This window comes from Myotis lucifugus, unplaced genomic scaffold, assembly GCF_000147115.1.
Source record: "Myotis lucifugus unplaced genomic scaffold, Myoluc2.0 scaffold_196, whole genome shotgun sequence".
NCBI lineage: Eukaryota > Metazoa > Chordata > Mammalia > Chiroptera > Vespertilionidae > Myotis > Myotis lucifugus.
Genome location: NW_005871244.1, coordinates 1,205,826 through 1,222,612, shown reverse-complemented (window position 1 = coordinate 1,222,612; position 16,787 = coordinate 1,205,826). Strand labels below are relative to the sequence as shown.

General features: G+C 46.7%; 1 protein-coding gene across 2 annotated transcripts; it reads right to left on the bottom strand.

Moving 5' to 3' along the window:
* Positions 1 to 452: 452 nt before the first annotated feature.
* PPP1R3F (protein phosphatase 1 regulatory subunit 3F) lies at positions 453 to 16,486 on the bottom strand. 2 transcript variants are annotated; one of them, XM_006097201.3, is made up of 4 exons: positions 16,297 to 16,486; positions 5,845 to 5,900; positions 5,543 to 5,622; positions 453 to 2,288 (listed from the first exon to the last, which is right to left on the bottom strand). In XM_006097201.3, exons 1-4 carry the CDS (start codon positions 16,347 to 16,349, stop codon positions 1,020 to 1,022), a joined length of 1,458 nt encoding a protein of 485 aa, XP_006097263.1. In that variant the 5' UTR covers positions 16,350 to 16,486; the 3' UTR covers positions 453 to 1,019. The 2 variants fall into 2 exon arrangements, with proteins under 2 accessions (XP_006097263.1, XP_023616710.1); XM_023760942.1 differs by lacking the exon at positions 5,845 to 5,900 and having other exon boundaries at positions 16,297 to 16,426.
* Positions 16,487 to 16,787: the final 301 nt, after the last annotated feature.

Genomic DNA, 16,787 nt, shown 5'->3' with positions numbered 1-16,787 from the left:
GTTGTAAATATATCTAGCCATTGTTTCAAAGCTTCTGGGTTTCCTGTTTTGAATTAGAAATACAATGTCTGTGGACAGCAACTCTGGCATGAATTTTTCACAGTACATTAACACCTTTGTCCTTTCTGAGGCCTTCCCAATCTTGGGGACCAAAGGATCTCCCTGCTGGTGTCAAAGGCTGTTTTTTTAAAGTAACTTCAAAATCTTGTGGCTGATTCACAACCAATATCTCCACATCCACAGCTGACCACATCCACTACTGCAACCACATGTGTGACATCAAACCCTCATGTGGCTGCCACTCTTCCTCCCTCCCTGACAGAATGTGGACCGGTCTCCCAAAGACCACCAGACCACATGTATTAGGACAATAAGGTGAGACAACACAGATCCTCAATGACATGTTGAAGCAGCAGCAGCAGCAGCAGCAGCAGGCATGACCACACCTCGCATTCCACATGCCACTCCCCACTGTGACACTCCCATATGATCACCCTGCACACTCATTCCTGAACAGGAGAACACTGCACAGCAAGACACATCATTTCTCATAGAGCTCTATTGTGGCATATAATAATAGGTACTCTATATAAATTAAATTAAAAATAAAGCTCCAGCAGGTTGCACAGGTTGGCTGTTAATAAATATATCTCTGGGTAATTGTGCCCCAAGACCAGCTCATGACCACTCTCCCTCATCCAGAGAATTATACAAAAATAAATACAGGCTCAGGGGGGTGGGGGGGGAGGACATGCCCAGTGCCATTCTGCAAGTTCTCATTTCCACTATCCATCCGTCCCCTGTTCCTCTCCACTGGTATCACCACAGGAGCCCTGTGCTGACTGGAGAGCTCAGAGACGGGGAGGCCTCTCTGCAGTCAAGCATTCTCAGAAGTAAAGGATCCACTCACTGTACAGGCCACACATCCCATATGAACCCTCTGGGGATGGTGCAGGGGCTGCCCCTCCCCAAACCCCAGAGGGGGGGACACTTGTTATTGCTGGTCCCACAAGCAGCTCCTACGAGAACCAGGCCAGAGAGAGGCACAGCGCAAGCACCAGGAGGGACATACCACTGTTCAGAGCCACAGGGACCACTACCAGGCCAGCCAGGACTCCCAGAGTCTGGGTCAAGGGCCCCCAGAGCTGGGGAGACAAAACACACACACATTCTGCAGGGGCTGCTAAGGTGGGAGACCTCTTTGGGGACTCAAGGCTTAGGCCTGAACCCTCTTCATCCTGGAAACTCACATGGCACCTGGCCAGGCTGGAAGGACAGATTTCAGCCCCTGAGATGCCAAGGAGGGTGAGATTTTGCCCCGGCGGGCCTGAAACAGCTGGCTCCTTGCCAGATACAGGAACCAAGCTGTCTGCCCATTCAGTGGACTCCATCCGGGCTTCTGTCCCTCCTGGGAACCCAGGTACCCCAGATATCACTCTATTCGTGTGCAAAGAGTCAGTGTCCTTGCGCATCCCCTTCTCTGGCGCCCCATTGAACTGCCCCTCTGGACCCAAAACCACAGGGCTGTCACATGTCAAGCCCCCTGCCCATGGGAGCCACACATCTCCCATAGTGGCTACCACAGAACGGGCCCCAGAGAGGATTTCCGGAGGCGATTCCTTGGGGGTGCCCCCTTCCGGACTGGAGGGTATCGTGGAGAGCCCCTCTTCACCCTCCCCCTCCTCATCAGGGTCCTCAGTGTCCTTGATAAGCTCCACACCACGCCCCAGCCGGGCATAGTGCAGTGTGATCTCTTCTGCCAGGGCGCTGTTCAAGGCCCGCTCAGGGCCAGGCCACTTCAAGATCAGGTCGCGGTCCGTGAATATGCCCAGGGGATGGCTAGGAGACACCCCTCCATCTGTGGAGCCCTCCCCGCCATTTCCTGCCCCACCTGCAGCCACAGCAGCCCGCAGGCGGCTCAGGTGGGACAGGTAGAGCTGCTCCAGCTCCTGGTCAATGGAGTCCTCGCTGAGCAGCTCCTCCAACCCACTCATGGCCTCCAAACCCCTGGGGGGCTCGTCCTTTCGGCCCCCTCCATTCTCGCTGGATACTTCCCACGCAGCCTCCACCTGTGGCTGACTAGGTTCCAGGAGAGGCCCAGCTGCCCCCTCACTTGCATCAGGCCCCGAGGCCTGGTCCCTGGGGGAGCCACCCAGGCCACAGAGAAAGGAGGAGGGGGGGATCCTGATGGCTGGTGTCTGGTGGACCTCTGTGAAAGCCACAGATGCACTGTTTCTGGGGATGTCACCTTCCTCTGTGAGTCTGCCAGTCACTGTAACTTCAGAAACCTGGGGTGGGGGAGAAATGGAAGGAGATGAAGTAGAGGAGGGGGTGGAACAAGCAGTGAAAACTGGTAACAGCCCACACCCAGACCCATAGGTATTTCTAGATAAAAACTCCTTAAAGGGCCTTCTATAATTCTCTAAATTCCAGACTGTCGTCTATATTAAAATAAAATCAGATGAAGTAAAGGAGGCTTCCTCCAAATCAGCGGTTCTCAACCTGTGGGTCGCGACCCCTTTGGGGGTCGAACGACCCTTTCACAGGGGTCGCCTAAGACCATCAGAAAACACATATATAATTACATATTGTTTTTGTGATGAATCACTATGCTTTAATTATGTTCAATTTGTAACAAAATACATCCTGCATATCAGATATTTACATTACGATTCATAACAGTAGCAAAATTACAGTTATGAAGTAGCAACGAAAATAATTTTATGGTTGGGGGTCACCACAACATGAGGAACTGTATTAAAGGGTCGCGGCATTAGGAAGGTTGAGAACCACTGCTCCAGATCATACAGCTGAGGTGAATACTGCTGGTTGGCCTCCAAAACATATCCAGAACATTCACATGAATTTATGCAATTTTTATTTAAAAAAATATTTCCTAGCTCTGTCTTTTGACAAGGCCTAGAAATAATGATCAATTTAGTAGCAATGGGCATACCTAGTCCCCAGATCTAAATAGCATTCTCCACTAAAAGGAATTAGGGCTCCTTAAATAAATGGCTATTTCCAATTTTGGGGCAGGTAAAGTCCTATAATGTGAAGAAGTGCTCAAAGAATGATGGGTATGTGTCAAAAGGACTGTGGCACCAATCTAAAAAAGCTTCCACTGACCAGAGGCAGTTCAATTTAAGCATCAAAAAAAAAAAATAAGGGCAATGAATTGAAACTCATCAAATATGTTTAAAATTCATGAGTTAATAATGATATACCAAAACCAAAAATCCTTTATTTGGTCACCTTTGAAGAAGTTGATTTCTTCTGAAAATTGGTAAATAAGAAGGGGAAAATCAATTATTTATACAACTTTTTCTACACAAACTATATACCTTCAAGATTACACACTGTCAAGGTAGCCAGACAGTTGATGTGAGAAAGTTTTTCCTTAGAAATAAATTCCAGCCAATAAACAAAGGGGGAATAAGAGAATTAAACAGAATCAATTCTATTTAAATTACTTTAATAATAATATATTTGTATCTAATAAATTAATTTAATAAAAGTAATAGTTTAGCCCTAGCCGATTTGGCTCAGTGGATAGCGCGTTGGCCTGCGGACTAAAGGGTCCTGGGTTTGATTCCAGTCAAGGGCACATTCCCGGGTTGCAGGCTCAATCCCCAGTGAGGGGTATGCAGAAGGCACCCAATCAATGATTCTCTCTTATCATTGATGTTTCTATCTCTCTCTCCCTCTCCCTTACTCTCTGAAATCAACAAAAATATATTTTTTAAAAGTAATAGTTTAATAAATTGATTAAATTTAATAGATCTGAATAATTACATAGAATTAATAAATTAATAACAACTGAATAAAAGCCCGACCGGTGTGGCTCAGTGGTTGAGCATCTACGTAAAAATTGAGTAAGAAATGTGTTTCCACATGGGTGCAATCAGCCAAATCCATACTGTGAGAAATTCTACAGGATAAACAAGGTTTCTTGAACAAATTGCAACAAAAGTGAGATTTAAAAATCTAAAAGGAGCCCTGACCAGTTTGGCTCAGTGGATAGAGTGTCGGCCTGCGGACTGAAGGGTCCCAGGTTCGATTCCAGTCAAGGGCATGTACCTTGGTTGCGGGCACATCCCCAGTGGGAGATGTGCAGGAGGCAGCTGATGGATGTTCCTCTCTCATCGATGTTTCTAACTCTCTATCCCTCTCCCTTCCTCTCTGTAAAAAAATCAATAAAATATATTTTTTAAAAAAAATCTAAAAGGACCAATCCATCAACCAAATGCAATGTGTTGACCTTTTTGGATCCTAAAAACTTATGAAATAAGGAAATTTGAACATTAACCAAATATTCAATGACACTAAGGAATTAATTGTGTTAATTTTTGTTAAAATTAATGTTAATTGTCTGAAGTGTGATGATGGCACTGTGTTTTTTTAAGAGTTATTAATTTTATGAGATACAAACTGAAGTATTTATGGATGGGATAATGTCTAGATTTTTTCCAAAATAATTCCACAGAGAATGGGAGGGGAGAGAAAGGGTGGGATATAAAAAGGTAGGAATGGACATGTGTTGAAGTTTGTTGAAGCTGGGTGATGGATATATGTGGGTTCATTATACTAGTCTCTACTTTTACTTATACTTGAAAAAAATTGTAATAAAAAGTTAACACACACATTAACATACATCTCCTGAGTTTCTCCACCCCGCTGTCAGCACCACCATCACTCACCTGGACCACTGCAGTCACCTCCTCTTCACAGCCCCCCTGCTTCTGCCTCACCCCTACAATCTATTTCCCTCACAGCAGCCAGAGGGAGCCTGTTAAATCCTAGGTCATGTCATGGCCCTTCTCAGTTGGTGACCCTCCCGTGGCTCCCTTGTCGCTCAGAGTAGAAGTCAGAGTCTTCTCCATGGCCCATGAGGCCCTATACAATCTGTCCCTGCCATCTCTCCAACCTCACCTCCCCCTGCTGCCCCTCATTCACTGTTCCTCGCTGTTCCTCACGCACATTAATCATGGCCCTGCTCTAGGACTTTGCACTTGCCTGGAATGTCCTTCCCCTAGTTATCCACGTAGCTCATTCTCACCTTCTTCACATCATTACTCAAATCTCACATCCCTAGCCACTCTAAAATCTAAAGTTGCAAACTTGTCCCCATCCAAACCCATTCTCTCTCTCCCCCTCCCTTCCTTCCTCCTTTCCTTCCTCTCTCTCCTTATCCCTTTTTCACCCCTTAGCACTTACCATTATCCAAAACACCATATATTTATCTATTGTTCTGTTATGTCTCACACCACTAAAATGTAAGTAAGCCCCAGGAAGACATCATTTCTGGTCACTACCATATTCCCTAACAGGGCTTTGCACAGACCAAGCATTCAATAAACATTTGCTAAGTTACCAACTGACATTAAGATAAGCCGAGGTAAAAAACTGCATTCTACCCTTCCACCATCAGGTTATGATTTGGGGGATCTCCCTCCAACCTAGGGTGGACCCAGAACAAGTCAGCTCCACCACCCAGCCTCCCATTGGGCTGTCTGTCCCGAGGCTTTCCGGGCCTGCTTACCTGATGTGTCATCTGTGGCCATGGACGGAGAGGAGTGGGAGCCACCAGGGGACCCACTGACTCCTGGACATCAAGATGATCTGCTGGAGAGAAGAAAAGGGCAGCACTGAGGTGAGGCAGGCTTACAAGCAGGCCTGGTTTGGTTAAGAAAATCTGTCCTAGCCAATAGGCAGTTTTGCCTCTGAAGCTTTCTGTGACAGTCTAAGGTAGAGGTGCCTCTTAATTTGTATAGAAAGGAAAGGGGGAGGAAGAAAAAAATGACAAATATAAGCTAAAACTCCTACCACCTGCCAACTGCTTACCCACAGCAGGGGTATTATCATCCGAGCTCTTCATCCTCAGCTCTTCCTCGTTAGGCCTGTGGGACAGAGGAGACAACACATGGATCTGAGCCCTGAGAAGCCAGTTCTGCCATCCACCAGCCACTTCTGAGCCGCTGTGGTGGCCACCCTCACTTGACAGCTGCTGTTCTCTCTTCTGCTGCCTCCTTCCATCCCGATGATAAAAGTCCTACACACTCAATGTAAAAAATTTACAAAATACAGGGAAGCATAAAGCAATAAAAAGTGCCACATTAGCCAGAGGCAACCATCATTACCATTTTGGAAAATGTAATTCCAGACATTCTATGAAAGTGTTTAGATTTTTCAGATATAATTTTGCACTGGCTTTGTCCATTTAACAGTAAGAAGCACCATTCGATACTTCTGTAAACATTTGAAATAGCTGCTTACTGCTCTCATCATATGGGCTTGCCAGAAGGCATGTACCCATTCCTGTCCTACTGAGCAGCTAGTTGTTTCTTCTATTTTACACTCACAGAGCAGGCTTCAGCAGAAACAGTTGCCTATAACTCTATGAGCAACTTGGATCATTTCTTTAGGGTATCTTCTGAGCTATGCAGAAACCCATCTTTTCCAAGCAAGAGCAGGTGAGGACTATGGGGCACCGGAAGCAGCAAAAGAGAGAAGGTGACTGGTGACCAGGAAAGAGGTCAGCAGAAAATGAAGTAACCTGGGGTAGTAGAGGCCTGGATCCCACTGCCAACCCTCCTCCCATTGCCATAACAGCCTAGCAAGGCACCTAACCTCCCTGAGCCTCACCCCCTCACCTTAAAATACAGCACAGGGTATCCAGGATGTGCACACCAAGCACAGGGCAGTCAAGAGAAATGAGGACATCAAGCCAGACGCCAGGCCTGGTACAGAACAGGGGCTGAATCAACCGTAGATGTTTGTTGGTCTTGGTCTTCCTTCACCAGGCAAATCAGACCCCAAGGTCTGAGTGGCATAAGCCAGCTGTATTTCAGCCAGTCCCTGCCAGGTGTGAGGTCACAGGGCTCATGGGGAAATCACTGTTCTCATATGAGTATCAAGTGCTTACAGATTAAGGCAGTGAGAGAAGCATTAGCTAAAACATGTACAGAAATCTGACAGGAGCTGAGGCAATTGCTCAGACCTTTCGCTTCCTAGAGGTAATTTGATGATGTTGACATTTCTGAAAATGATTGCAATTTTTTAAAAACACGTAATCAATTACCTTTACAGAAACAGAATATCACTAGCTGACCCAAATACAGTAGTTACTATGGTGTTAGGCACATATACTATAAATTAAATCCTCACAGCAACCCATGAGATAGGTACTTTTAATCCTCTGAAGTAGGCAGTATTATTATCATCTTACAGATGATGAAATGGAAGCTGAGTAAATGGCTCAAGGTCAGCAGTGAGGATCAAAACCTCTCAACCAGCAAACTGTTGCTACTTGGGTGAGGTAGACCGGGGTCTTACCCCAATCCCATCTCCAATCCTTTCCAGGAGTAGATCAAGGGAAATGGCAACAATAGACAAAATCCCTACCTCCTCCCTCCTTCATTCAGTCTTTTTTTTTAAACCTGCCTTTTACCCACCTATTCATTCCCAGCTTCCCTGCCTTCATGGAACATGTGGCTAGGAAACCACCAGACACAGAAGTGGCTGTAAAAAATCTTTTTGTTAGCACCCTAGGGGAAAACTTGAACCATATATATATAGATCTAGAGCAGCGGTTCTCAACCTGTGGGTCGCAACCCCTTTGGGGGTCGAATGACCCTTTCACAGGGGTCGCCTAAGACCATCAGAAAACACATATATCATTACATATTGTTTTTGTGATGAATCACTATGCTTTAATTATGTTCCATTTGTAACAATGAAATTGGGGGTCACCACAACATGAGGAACTGTATTAAAGGGTCGAGGCATTAGGAAGGTTGAGATTAGAGTCTGGAAGCTCCAGAAGAAATGTGTGTCTTTCTCCATGAACTAGGGCTCACGTGTCCCGCCAGAGGTCTTTGGATGAGAATATAGTCAAACTTCGGTTCTCAAACGTCTCCCATCTCAAGCAGTTCGCTTCTCAACCCCACAACCCTTTCATGCTGATACCTGTATGATCAGCCATGCATCTCTCAGGCGACAAACAAAGGAGAGAATGCATAAGTATGAGTCAGTTTACCGCTAAACCTCACGTTAACAGCTCAGGAAATTATGCTGTGAATATTTTTGTGGGGTTTTTTATTTTTTTGCTTTTGATGCTGTTTATCATTATTAAATTTTCATTTTTACTGTTTTTTTTCATTTCCTTTTTGTTAAATTTTCATTTACACTTCATGTCCTTTTTGTTTTTAAAGTGTTTATAGAACAAACAGTACATTAGACATGTACTGTATATAAGAAAGGTTAAAACAGGTAATCATTTGGGGGGGTCTAGCATGGATTAATTCAATTTATATTATTTCTAATGGGAAAAAATGATTCCGTTTTTGAACAGCTTTCTGGAATGAATTAATTTCAAGAAATGAGGTTCCACTGCACTACAGGGCCTGGAGTGGGTAACGCCAAAAGCCCAGTCATCAACTCCTGCCCATCATGAATAAGAAAGGGGGCTTGGGAGCAAACGGGCTTGGTCCTGCACTAGTCCTGTCAGTGGCTCTAAAATCCAGGTCTTTGGATTTGTGGCCTGAAATGACTTCTGATAACTTCTTTTGCTGGTGTAGTCAGTCCTTCATTAAAGAAAATGTCATCTTCCTAGGATCTTCTAAAGCAAGCTTCTTCAAGAAGACCCACAGACAGACAGGAAGGGGCAGGGACTAGGCAAGCTGTCCCCTGCCATCTGGCCCAGAGCTAACATACACAAAACCAGGCTTCTAAAAGCACTCCAGAGTCCTTAGATGCATGTGAGAGAAGCGGGTGGGGGGAAGTGGGGGGAGCGAAGGGGAATTCAGGACACAGCCAACCAGCAGGAAAAGAAATCCACAGTTCAGTTGAAGAAAGTTCAGCTGAGAAAAAGCAAATACAAAACAAATCCTTCAGCCCCCAGAGCATCTCTTCCATAACTGAGGAGGGTGAGAAGAGGGGCAACATACAGAAATCAGGTCAAACAATTCAGCAAGCCCCAAGATCCATGAAGTCAGCAAAAGTACACAGGTCACTCCCTATCTCCAAAATCAGAGATGAAAGCAAAAGACATATCTATTGTTCACCTCCTCCACCTCGAGCCCTTTTCACTGATACACCAAGTCATTTGAAAACCTTCACCTCTGTCCTTCAAGGCAACACCCTTCCCTTTTTACAAACATGGAAACCGAGGCTCAAGGAATCGTGTCTCTACATTCACTAACTACACACCACACTGATAAATCCAAAGAGGGCTCCATTTTTAAGTGTTTGAAACTGAACTTAAAAATGAAAATCTTGCCGAAACCGGTTTGGCTCAGTGGATAGAGTGTCGGCCTGCGGACTGAAGGGTCCCAGGTTCGATTCTGGTCAAGGGCATGTACCTGGGTTGCGGGCACATCCCCAGTGGGAGATGTGCAGGAGGCAGCTGGTCGATGTTTCTCTCTCATCGATGTTTCTAACTCTCTATCTCTCTCCCTTCCTCTCTGTAAAAAAATCAATAAAATATATTTTTAAAAAAATAAAAATAAAAATGAAAATCTAAATATCCAGAACTGTCTTTCACAGTAAACATTTGAGGGCAGCTATGACTTTAATCAAAAGGCTGGTGAGAGAAATGAAGTTACAGAGCCTCACTAATCAGTAACAGAGAAGAGGGTTCTTAGAAAAAGTGGAGAGGGAAGAGATTAAGAACAAAACTGTACTTCCAGTGTGCTTACTAATTTTCGAGAAGGAAACCCACTCTTTTGGCACCAGCCTCACAAATTCCACTTGGTGGTCTCCTCAAGGGCAACCGGCAATAGTGGGCTGGAACACACAGGCCTAGGGGCATCTTGGACATGCATCCTTTGGTTGCTTTCGAGAACTAGTCAAGACAGTATAGCTTAGAAGGGGCCTGCTCGCCAGTGTGAAAATTCTTCCCACCAACAGGAAATTCAATGGCTGCTGACCTCAGATGGCACCCAGAGAAACCAGGGGGTGAGATTTCAGAAAGAAGTGTCATCAGCCCCAGCCTAGGCCAGCCAAGACAGAACAAAAAAGTGAATCTCCAGGCAGAGTGAGTGAGGGTTGACAGCCACCATGGGAAAGAGCAAAGCAGACTTTCAGAGCAGTCACATCACTGGCATCACCACCGCCCAAGTCCTTCGTGAGCACCCCCAATGCTCATGTTTTCAAAGAACTTGGCCAGCCCAAAGTGGGTCACGCACTGAAACCCAAAAGGGAAACTCAGCAGACCCCAGCTCAACCTTAAGATAAGGCTGACTATCGGGGAGGAGGTGCGGGGGAGGTGGGGCACAGGTGGCTTCAGAATTTAGAAACCTGCCCTGTTATACTTGGAATCTGTTACCCTGAGCCATCTGCTTTCTGAAAAGCACAGGGTTTGAATGCGGCTGTGAAAGCCACCAAGTTATGTGGGGCACTGCTCTTTCCCAGCTAGTCTGTGTCAGTGTCAACTCTGGGACTTGGGGACAATCCTGTGGGGTGGAAGGACAGCAGTTTATTGTGCTATGAGCTTCTTTCACAGCAGTAACTTCATTCATCTGGCCGTGACCCAAAGAAACACATTGTATATCATAGTCCAGCACACCGTATGCATATGTAAATATATATATATACATACATATAACTGAGAAATAACTTACCTTTAGTACGTGGTGATGCACTAATTAGTTCCTATACTATTTTTTAAGTGTTTGTTGGAATCCAGTAAATTGATTTCACAACTCAACAAAAGGTCATAACATGTAATTTTGAATGAAACCAGTCTGCCACCAACCAGCTGTGTTACTGAACCTCTCTATGCCTCAGTTTCTTCATCTGTGAAGTGGGAATAATAGTAATACCTACCTCAGAGAGCTGGATTGAAGAACCATGAGGAAATTGTCTATAAAGTGCTTAATAGTAATCCTCTCCACTTTCCCACTGAGGGAAACTGAGGCTTTGAAAAGAAAGGTAACTTGCCCACCATTGCCCAGCTGATAAAACATGTCACCTAACCTGATACAGCAGTTAAAAACAGGGCCACTAGAGCAGGGCTGCCCCGTCCTGCCACTTTCATAGCATGTGGCCTTAGCTATGACGTCCTACCAGTTTTCCGTGGATGAAAAGAGGACCAGTTTCACACTAAGTTCTCATCCTCCCAACAACTAAGATGACCCCTGGCCCATCTTGTTTCAACTATGATTGATCTGGTTTCCCCTAAGGCTGCCAACTCAGTAAGTAGATTGGGCTCCCATCCTTTCAGCTCCAGGTGCGCCTGAAAATTAATTGAGGCCCTACTATGCACCCACCCAGTGACAGATCCTGGAGACACGATGGTGAGCAAACCCGACTAGGAAGCTTACAATTTACTGTGAAGACATAAAAAAATACTCACACTCATTCTTTCAACAAACATTTATTGAGCACCTGTTAAGTGCCAGGCACCATGGCAGGCCCTGCAGGAATACAGAAGTAAATAAAAGCAGACCATGTCCCTACCCCTCATGGAGCTTACAGTCTAGCAGGGTCATCCAATAATCCCCAAATGAAGGTCTAACCACAAACTGAGGTCATTTCCTTCAAAAAAGGAAAGAATGTGCTAGAACAAGGGGACCATGGCCCAGACTACAGGTCAGGGAGAGCTTAGGATGTTTAGAAGGAAAACAAGCAAGGGAGGGGAGAAGAGTGAGAAGCTGCTCAGAGCACTGTGCGGGAAGTAATGGATTCAATCTCGAACAAGGGGAGTTTGCGGCATCTTTGGGACATCAGGTAAGTAGAGACACCAAGTTTGAATATATGAGGCTAAAAGAAAGGGCAAGGAGAAAGAGAAGTGCCAGGGAGTTAAGAGGAAAAGCATCCAAGGCAAGGGAAGAAAGTGTTTGAAGTAGGAGTGCTCAACCACTTCAAGAAAACCAAAAACCCACCTATGAAATCTGGTAGATGCAGGGGCCAAAGAACGTGGGAAAACAAGTGCAAGCAACTCTTTAGAGAGGGATCGGCAATGAAGGGGAGCGTGATTGAGGACTGGCCAGCAGCGGTGTGGACAGAGGTGGGCCCAAAGGACATGTTTTTAAGACAGAGATACTGGCATGTGTAACAGCTGATAGAGGATCAGGTGAGAGCAGTGAAAAGCTGCTGGGAGAGAGAGAGAAACTGATTATGTCAGGTTCTGGAGCAAATGGAAGAAAACGGAACCCAGAGCATGAGTGCAGGAACTGGCCTGAGGGAAGATAGGGTCCCCTCCTCCCCCGTAACACAAAGGAGAGAAGTCAGAGTGCAGGCATGGGGAGTTCCAGTCTTATGGCTTCTATTTGGTTTTTTGAAGGTAAAGAATTTGAAAGAATCACATCAGGGAGGAGACAAAAATGGATCAGAAAAATAGGACTGCCAGGCAGGGTGGGAAATGATCCTGAATTTGTGATGATGCTCATCTGCTCTACTACACGACATTCCCTAACAGGGCCTGCCTGCTTGGCCGACGGGTGCTATGGAAAAACCAGGGCCTGAAGAAGTTGGAATGAACAGGCTTTCCGGAGGAAACACTCTTAGAATTGAAGTATCAAAATGAGGAGACTGCAAGGGGCACAGGACCAACATTCCTGGTGATGGAAACAGGATGGGCAGAGGCCCTGAGGCAGGAAGGGGCAAGGCACCTTGGAAAAACCATGGTGGTAGCTCAGAAGGCAGAGGACGGTATGAGGTGAGACTAGTAGCCACGGAGGCCAGATTGGGGGAGAGGGCAGGGGATGCCTGAAGGCCATGCTTAGGCTTTCTTGGTCTTCGTTTTTAAGAGGAATAGGATAGCTCCTAAGGGTGTTAAATCAAGGTGAACCAGGAGGGCTCCTCTTCACTCCAGCCCTGGGACATTGGACTCTGGGAACCTCAGTTTGCTCATCTGGGAAAAAGGGATAAAACAGTCTACCTCACCAGGAACGTTGAAAGGATTAGATGACATTTGCATGCAAAGAGCCAAGTGCATAGACCTCTGCCAGGTCTCAAATGACAAGCCCTCTGTACCTGTCCCTTTCCACCCAGTTCCACCACCAGCCCTCTGACATCTCGGTGCCAGTCTGTCTTTTTCCCTGTTTGAAACTAGCACTGTGCCCAGCACATAGTAGGCCCTCAATAAATGCTTGCTGATGGATCATCTCTAAGCCTACGGTTTATCAAAAGCCTGATCTAGCAACTCAGGGAATGCAGCCTTTTCAGTTTCTAAGCATTATCCCTTTGGCTATCATCGACTTCTTCCATGCTTGCACCTGATGTGGCTGCACCCGGTGCACAGTGGGCCTACAGCCAACACTGCCTGAATGGGAAGACCTATACAACAGAGACCCAGCAGGTGAAGACTACCTCCTGAGATCCTCCATCATTTACAAGAGGGCTGGGTCTCAGGGGGCAGCTGTTCTTCAACAGCGCTCCAAGTCTCGGCAGCACACAGGTTTTAAAACAATAATAAGTTGAAATGTACTCGCCAAGAAAGCCACCAACCTAAAAAGAAAATCTTATCGTTGATCTTGCAATGAGCACCAACCTCCCCTTTGCAAGAGCTGAGATCAAAAGATAAAGAAGCTATCAAAAAGCCATCTGCCCACTTAAAATAATATCACAAGTCATGTTAGGAACCACAGACCTGGGGCCAGATATCAAAACAATTGTCTGAACGGGCTGCTTCAATTTCTCCTTAAAACCACCATGTATTTTAAAAGAAAAACACCTTCTCCACCCACATTGGCCCTGCAAGCTTCTGATTTCTCTGTTCCCTTCCTTTCACACTCTAAAATGAGCAAGCTCCATTTACCCAAACTGTTGCGTCTTATAGACTGGCTCCCACGACAGCCGGCTGGAATGACGTCTTAGGAAAAGGTGATTCTGGGACACAAATAGCTCAGTATCTCGGATCTGGATGATGGCTACATAAGGGCATAGATATGTAAAAATCCATTGAGCCCTATACTTAAGATCAGTCTACTTTATGTAGCTGTCACTCAACAAAGCAAAAAAAAAAAAGGAAGAGCAAAGCATAATATACTGGAGCAAAATGCAGAATTTATCCTGAATCTTATCAGGCCTTCAAGGAGGAGCTATTTTTAAAAATTGCTCCTATGCCCTGGCCAGTGTGGCTGGCTCAGTTGGTTGAGCATCGTCCATGCACCGAAAGGTTGTTGGTTTGATTCCTGGTCTGGGCACATGCCTGGGTTGCAGGCTCAATCCCCAGGGCGGGGAGGGGAACATGCAGGAGGCAGTCAATCAATGTTACATCAATGTTTCTCTCTTCTCCCTTTCTCTCACTCTAAAAATCAATAAACTATTCTTTTAAAAAAATAATAAATAAAATTTCCCTTAGCATCTCCTTGGTCTGTCACTCACTGAGCAAACTTGAACAAGCAGGCTTACTCCTGAGCTACCTCTTTCCCCCTCTATTAAATGAGGATAATCATAGCACCTCCAGCACACAGCATGCACAGCAGGACTCAGGAGAGAACAGACACGAAGCTCTTAGCACAGATATCAGTACATGCCAGCCACTGTTATCTTTGGCAGCTACCACCATGCTTGTTACCTTGCCCATGTTGGCTGCGTCCAATCCAACCACACAAAGTGACTGTCATTCCCCTTAAGCAGATGAGAAAACTGAGGCAAGGCCACACAGCTGGTGACAGGCAGAGCAGAGTTTGGGAGGAGAATCCAAAGACCTGTACGTGTGATTCCCTAAGTACTAACACTGGCTAACACCTATGTGGCACTGCTATGAGCCAGGCTAGGTTCTGAGTGCTTTTGCTCGTCTCCTGTGAAGTAGGTATTATAATTATCTGTTTAACAGATGAGGGTACTGAGACATAATGCAGTTGGCCAAGGTTACAAGGCCAATATAGATGGCAGATCTGGGATTTGAACCCAGGCACTGATGCCAGAATCCACGCTCTTAACACTGTAAGGAAAGCCATGTTGCCTGCCCCCTCAGACTAAGCCTCAGGTTACTATGGGGCTCACAGGTCAGTAAGTGGGTGCCTGCCTGCTGGCTCAAGTACCCAGGCACATCTGCCCACCAACTGAGCTAGGCCGTTCTGAACCACTCACAGCCTTGCCAGGATCACAAATATCTTGCTGCAGCCAGAGGCTTCTGATCCAACATATACAAGGTCCAAAAAGCACTTTCCCATTCCCATTTCCAGTCCTCTCACCACCAGGGAAATGTATTTCCCATGCATGGAGAATCTACCTATCCCATACTAGACTTAGGTGAGCCCAAAAAGAATCAGGCCTATCTGCTACCCTGGAAAAACTAAGCTGACAGAAAAAAACCTAGGAGAATCTTGTCTCAGGGCCTCCTGGGTTTAACTGGTTCTTTCTCCCAGGCCCTGAATAGTCACAGGTGTTATGGCAAAAACACAGGATAAGAGCTTCAGGTACAGGCCCATCTGATTCTGCCTCTGCCAGAGCCAATGCTTCCCTGTGAGAGCATGGGGTCGGCCACTCACCTCTGCAGACTTCAGACTATTAGAGCACAACAGTAAAGAGAGTGCACAGGCTTCAAGGTTAGTCATGGCCGAAATGGAAAAGCCAGGCGCCATCACTTCCTTAACCAATTTCTCACTCTGGAACTCTGGTTTCCTGCTCTGTCAAATAGGAATTCAGCTTCCCCACCCCCCACCCCCAGCTCCCACACTACCATGTCACTGCAGTTCTCTCCACTCTATCACTGCCTATCATTCACACCAAGCTCATTCCCACCTAAGGACTTTTGCACTTGCTGTTCTCTCCCTAGAACACCCTTGCTCCCATATGTGGACATAACTACTCCTCTTGATCATTCAGGACTCAGTTTAAATGGCACCTCCTCATTAAAGTCCTCCCTGTTTCCTTTTCTACAAACTCTCTTCCTTCATATCTGCGCATAACTCTACTTAACATCATCCAGGACTCAACTCCTCAAAGGCCTTCCCTGAACATCCTGGCTAAACCAGGCATTCCCTCCCGAACTTTCTCCCCTTGCTCAATTTTCCTTCCCCCTCAACAGCTTCCTATGTTTCTTATCTGCTCATTTCTGGTTCTTTCCAACTGTCTCCCATAGGAGCCTGTATGATCCTTGAGGGCAGGAAAGATGTCTGCCTTGTTCAGGGCTTTACAGTGGAATTCAATAAATGAATGAATAAAACCCCAGTAATGCAGAGCCTAGCATATGTTTGGCCTCCATTACTCTTTGACTAACTGACTGAATGTGCCCTCCTCCCTGTCCTGGAGAGCAGGCCTGAGGGGTTCCTGGATCAGGATGCTTGTCCTCCATCCTAGACACAGCCCTGCGATGGCGGAGGTGGCGCTGGCAGACATTACCTGCGCCTCACCGGCTTCATGCAGCTCTTCAGCTGCCTGGCCTCAGCCTCCATGGTACCCTGGGACTCGGGCTGTGGCTCCAGCTGCGGCAGCTGCTGCTGCTGGGGCAGCCCTTCAGCGTCAGTGGGTGAGGGAGCGGGTGAGATCCGGAGCAGAACTGTGTAGTTGCGGCCGTGGTTGTTGGCCCAGAAAATGCCCTCGGGGGTCTCATAGCGCACCACGAAGTCCAGGCGCGCCCCATCGCCCGCGCCCTCCGCAAAGGGCAGCTGGAAGGCAAAGCGGTCAGTGCGGCCACCGTCGTCGGGCGAGGAGGCGTACACCTGACCGGACACCAGGCCAAGGCCTGGATCCAGGATGGGATCTCCGGTTCCTGGTCCTCCCGTTCCTGCCACCGCGGGCTGCGCGGGACGTAGCGCGCTGGTTGTCGCAGAGGAGCCCAGCCGTCGTGTGAGGTCGCACGTGCCACCGCCTTCTCGAGGAGCGGTTCAGCA

What these genes read in the sequence shown, in the direction of transcription:
- PPP1R3F (XM_006097201.3), bottom strand. Translation starts at nt 16,349, where the DNA reads ATGGAGGCTGAGGCCAGGCAGCTGAAGAGCTGCATGAAGCCGGTGAGG. An exon ending in ATGAAGCCGGTGAGGCGCAG is followed by an intron (nt 5,901 to 16,296) that starts GTAATGTCTGCC and finishes TCTGTCCCACAG; the next exon opens with GCCTAACGAGGAAGAGCTGA. An exon ending in GGCCACAGATGACACATCAG is followed by an intron (nt 2,289 to 5,542) that starts GTAAGCAGGCCC and finishes CCCCCACCCCAG; the next exon opens with GTTTCTGAAGTTACAGTGAC.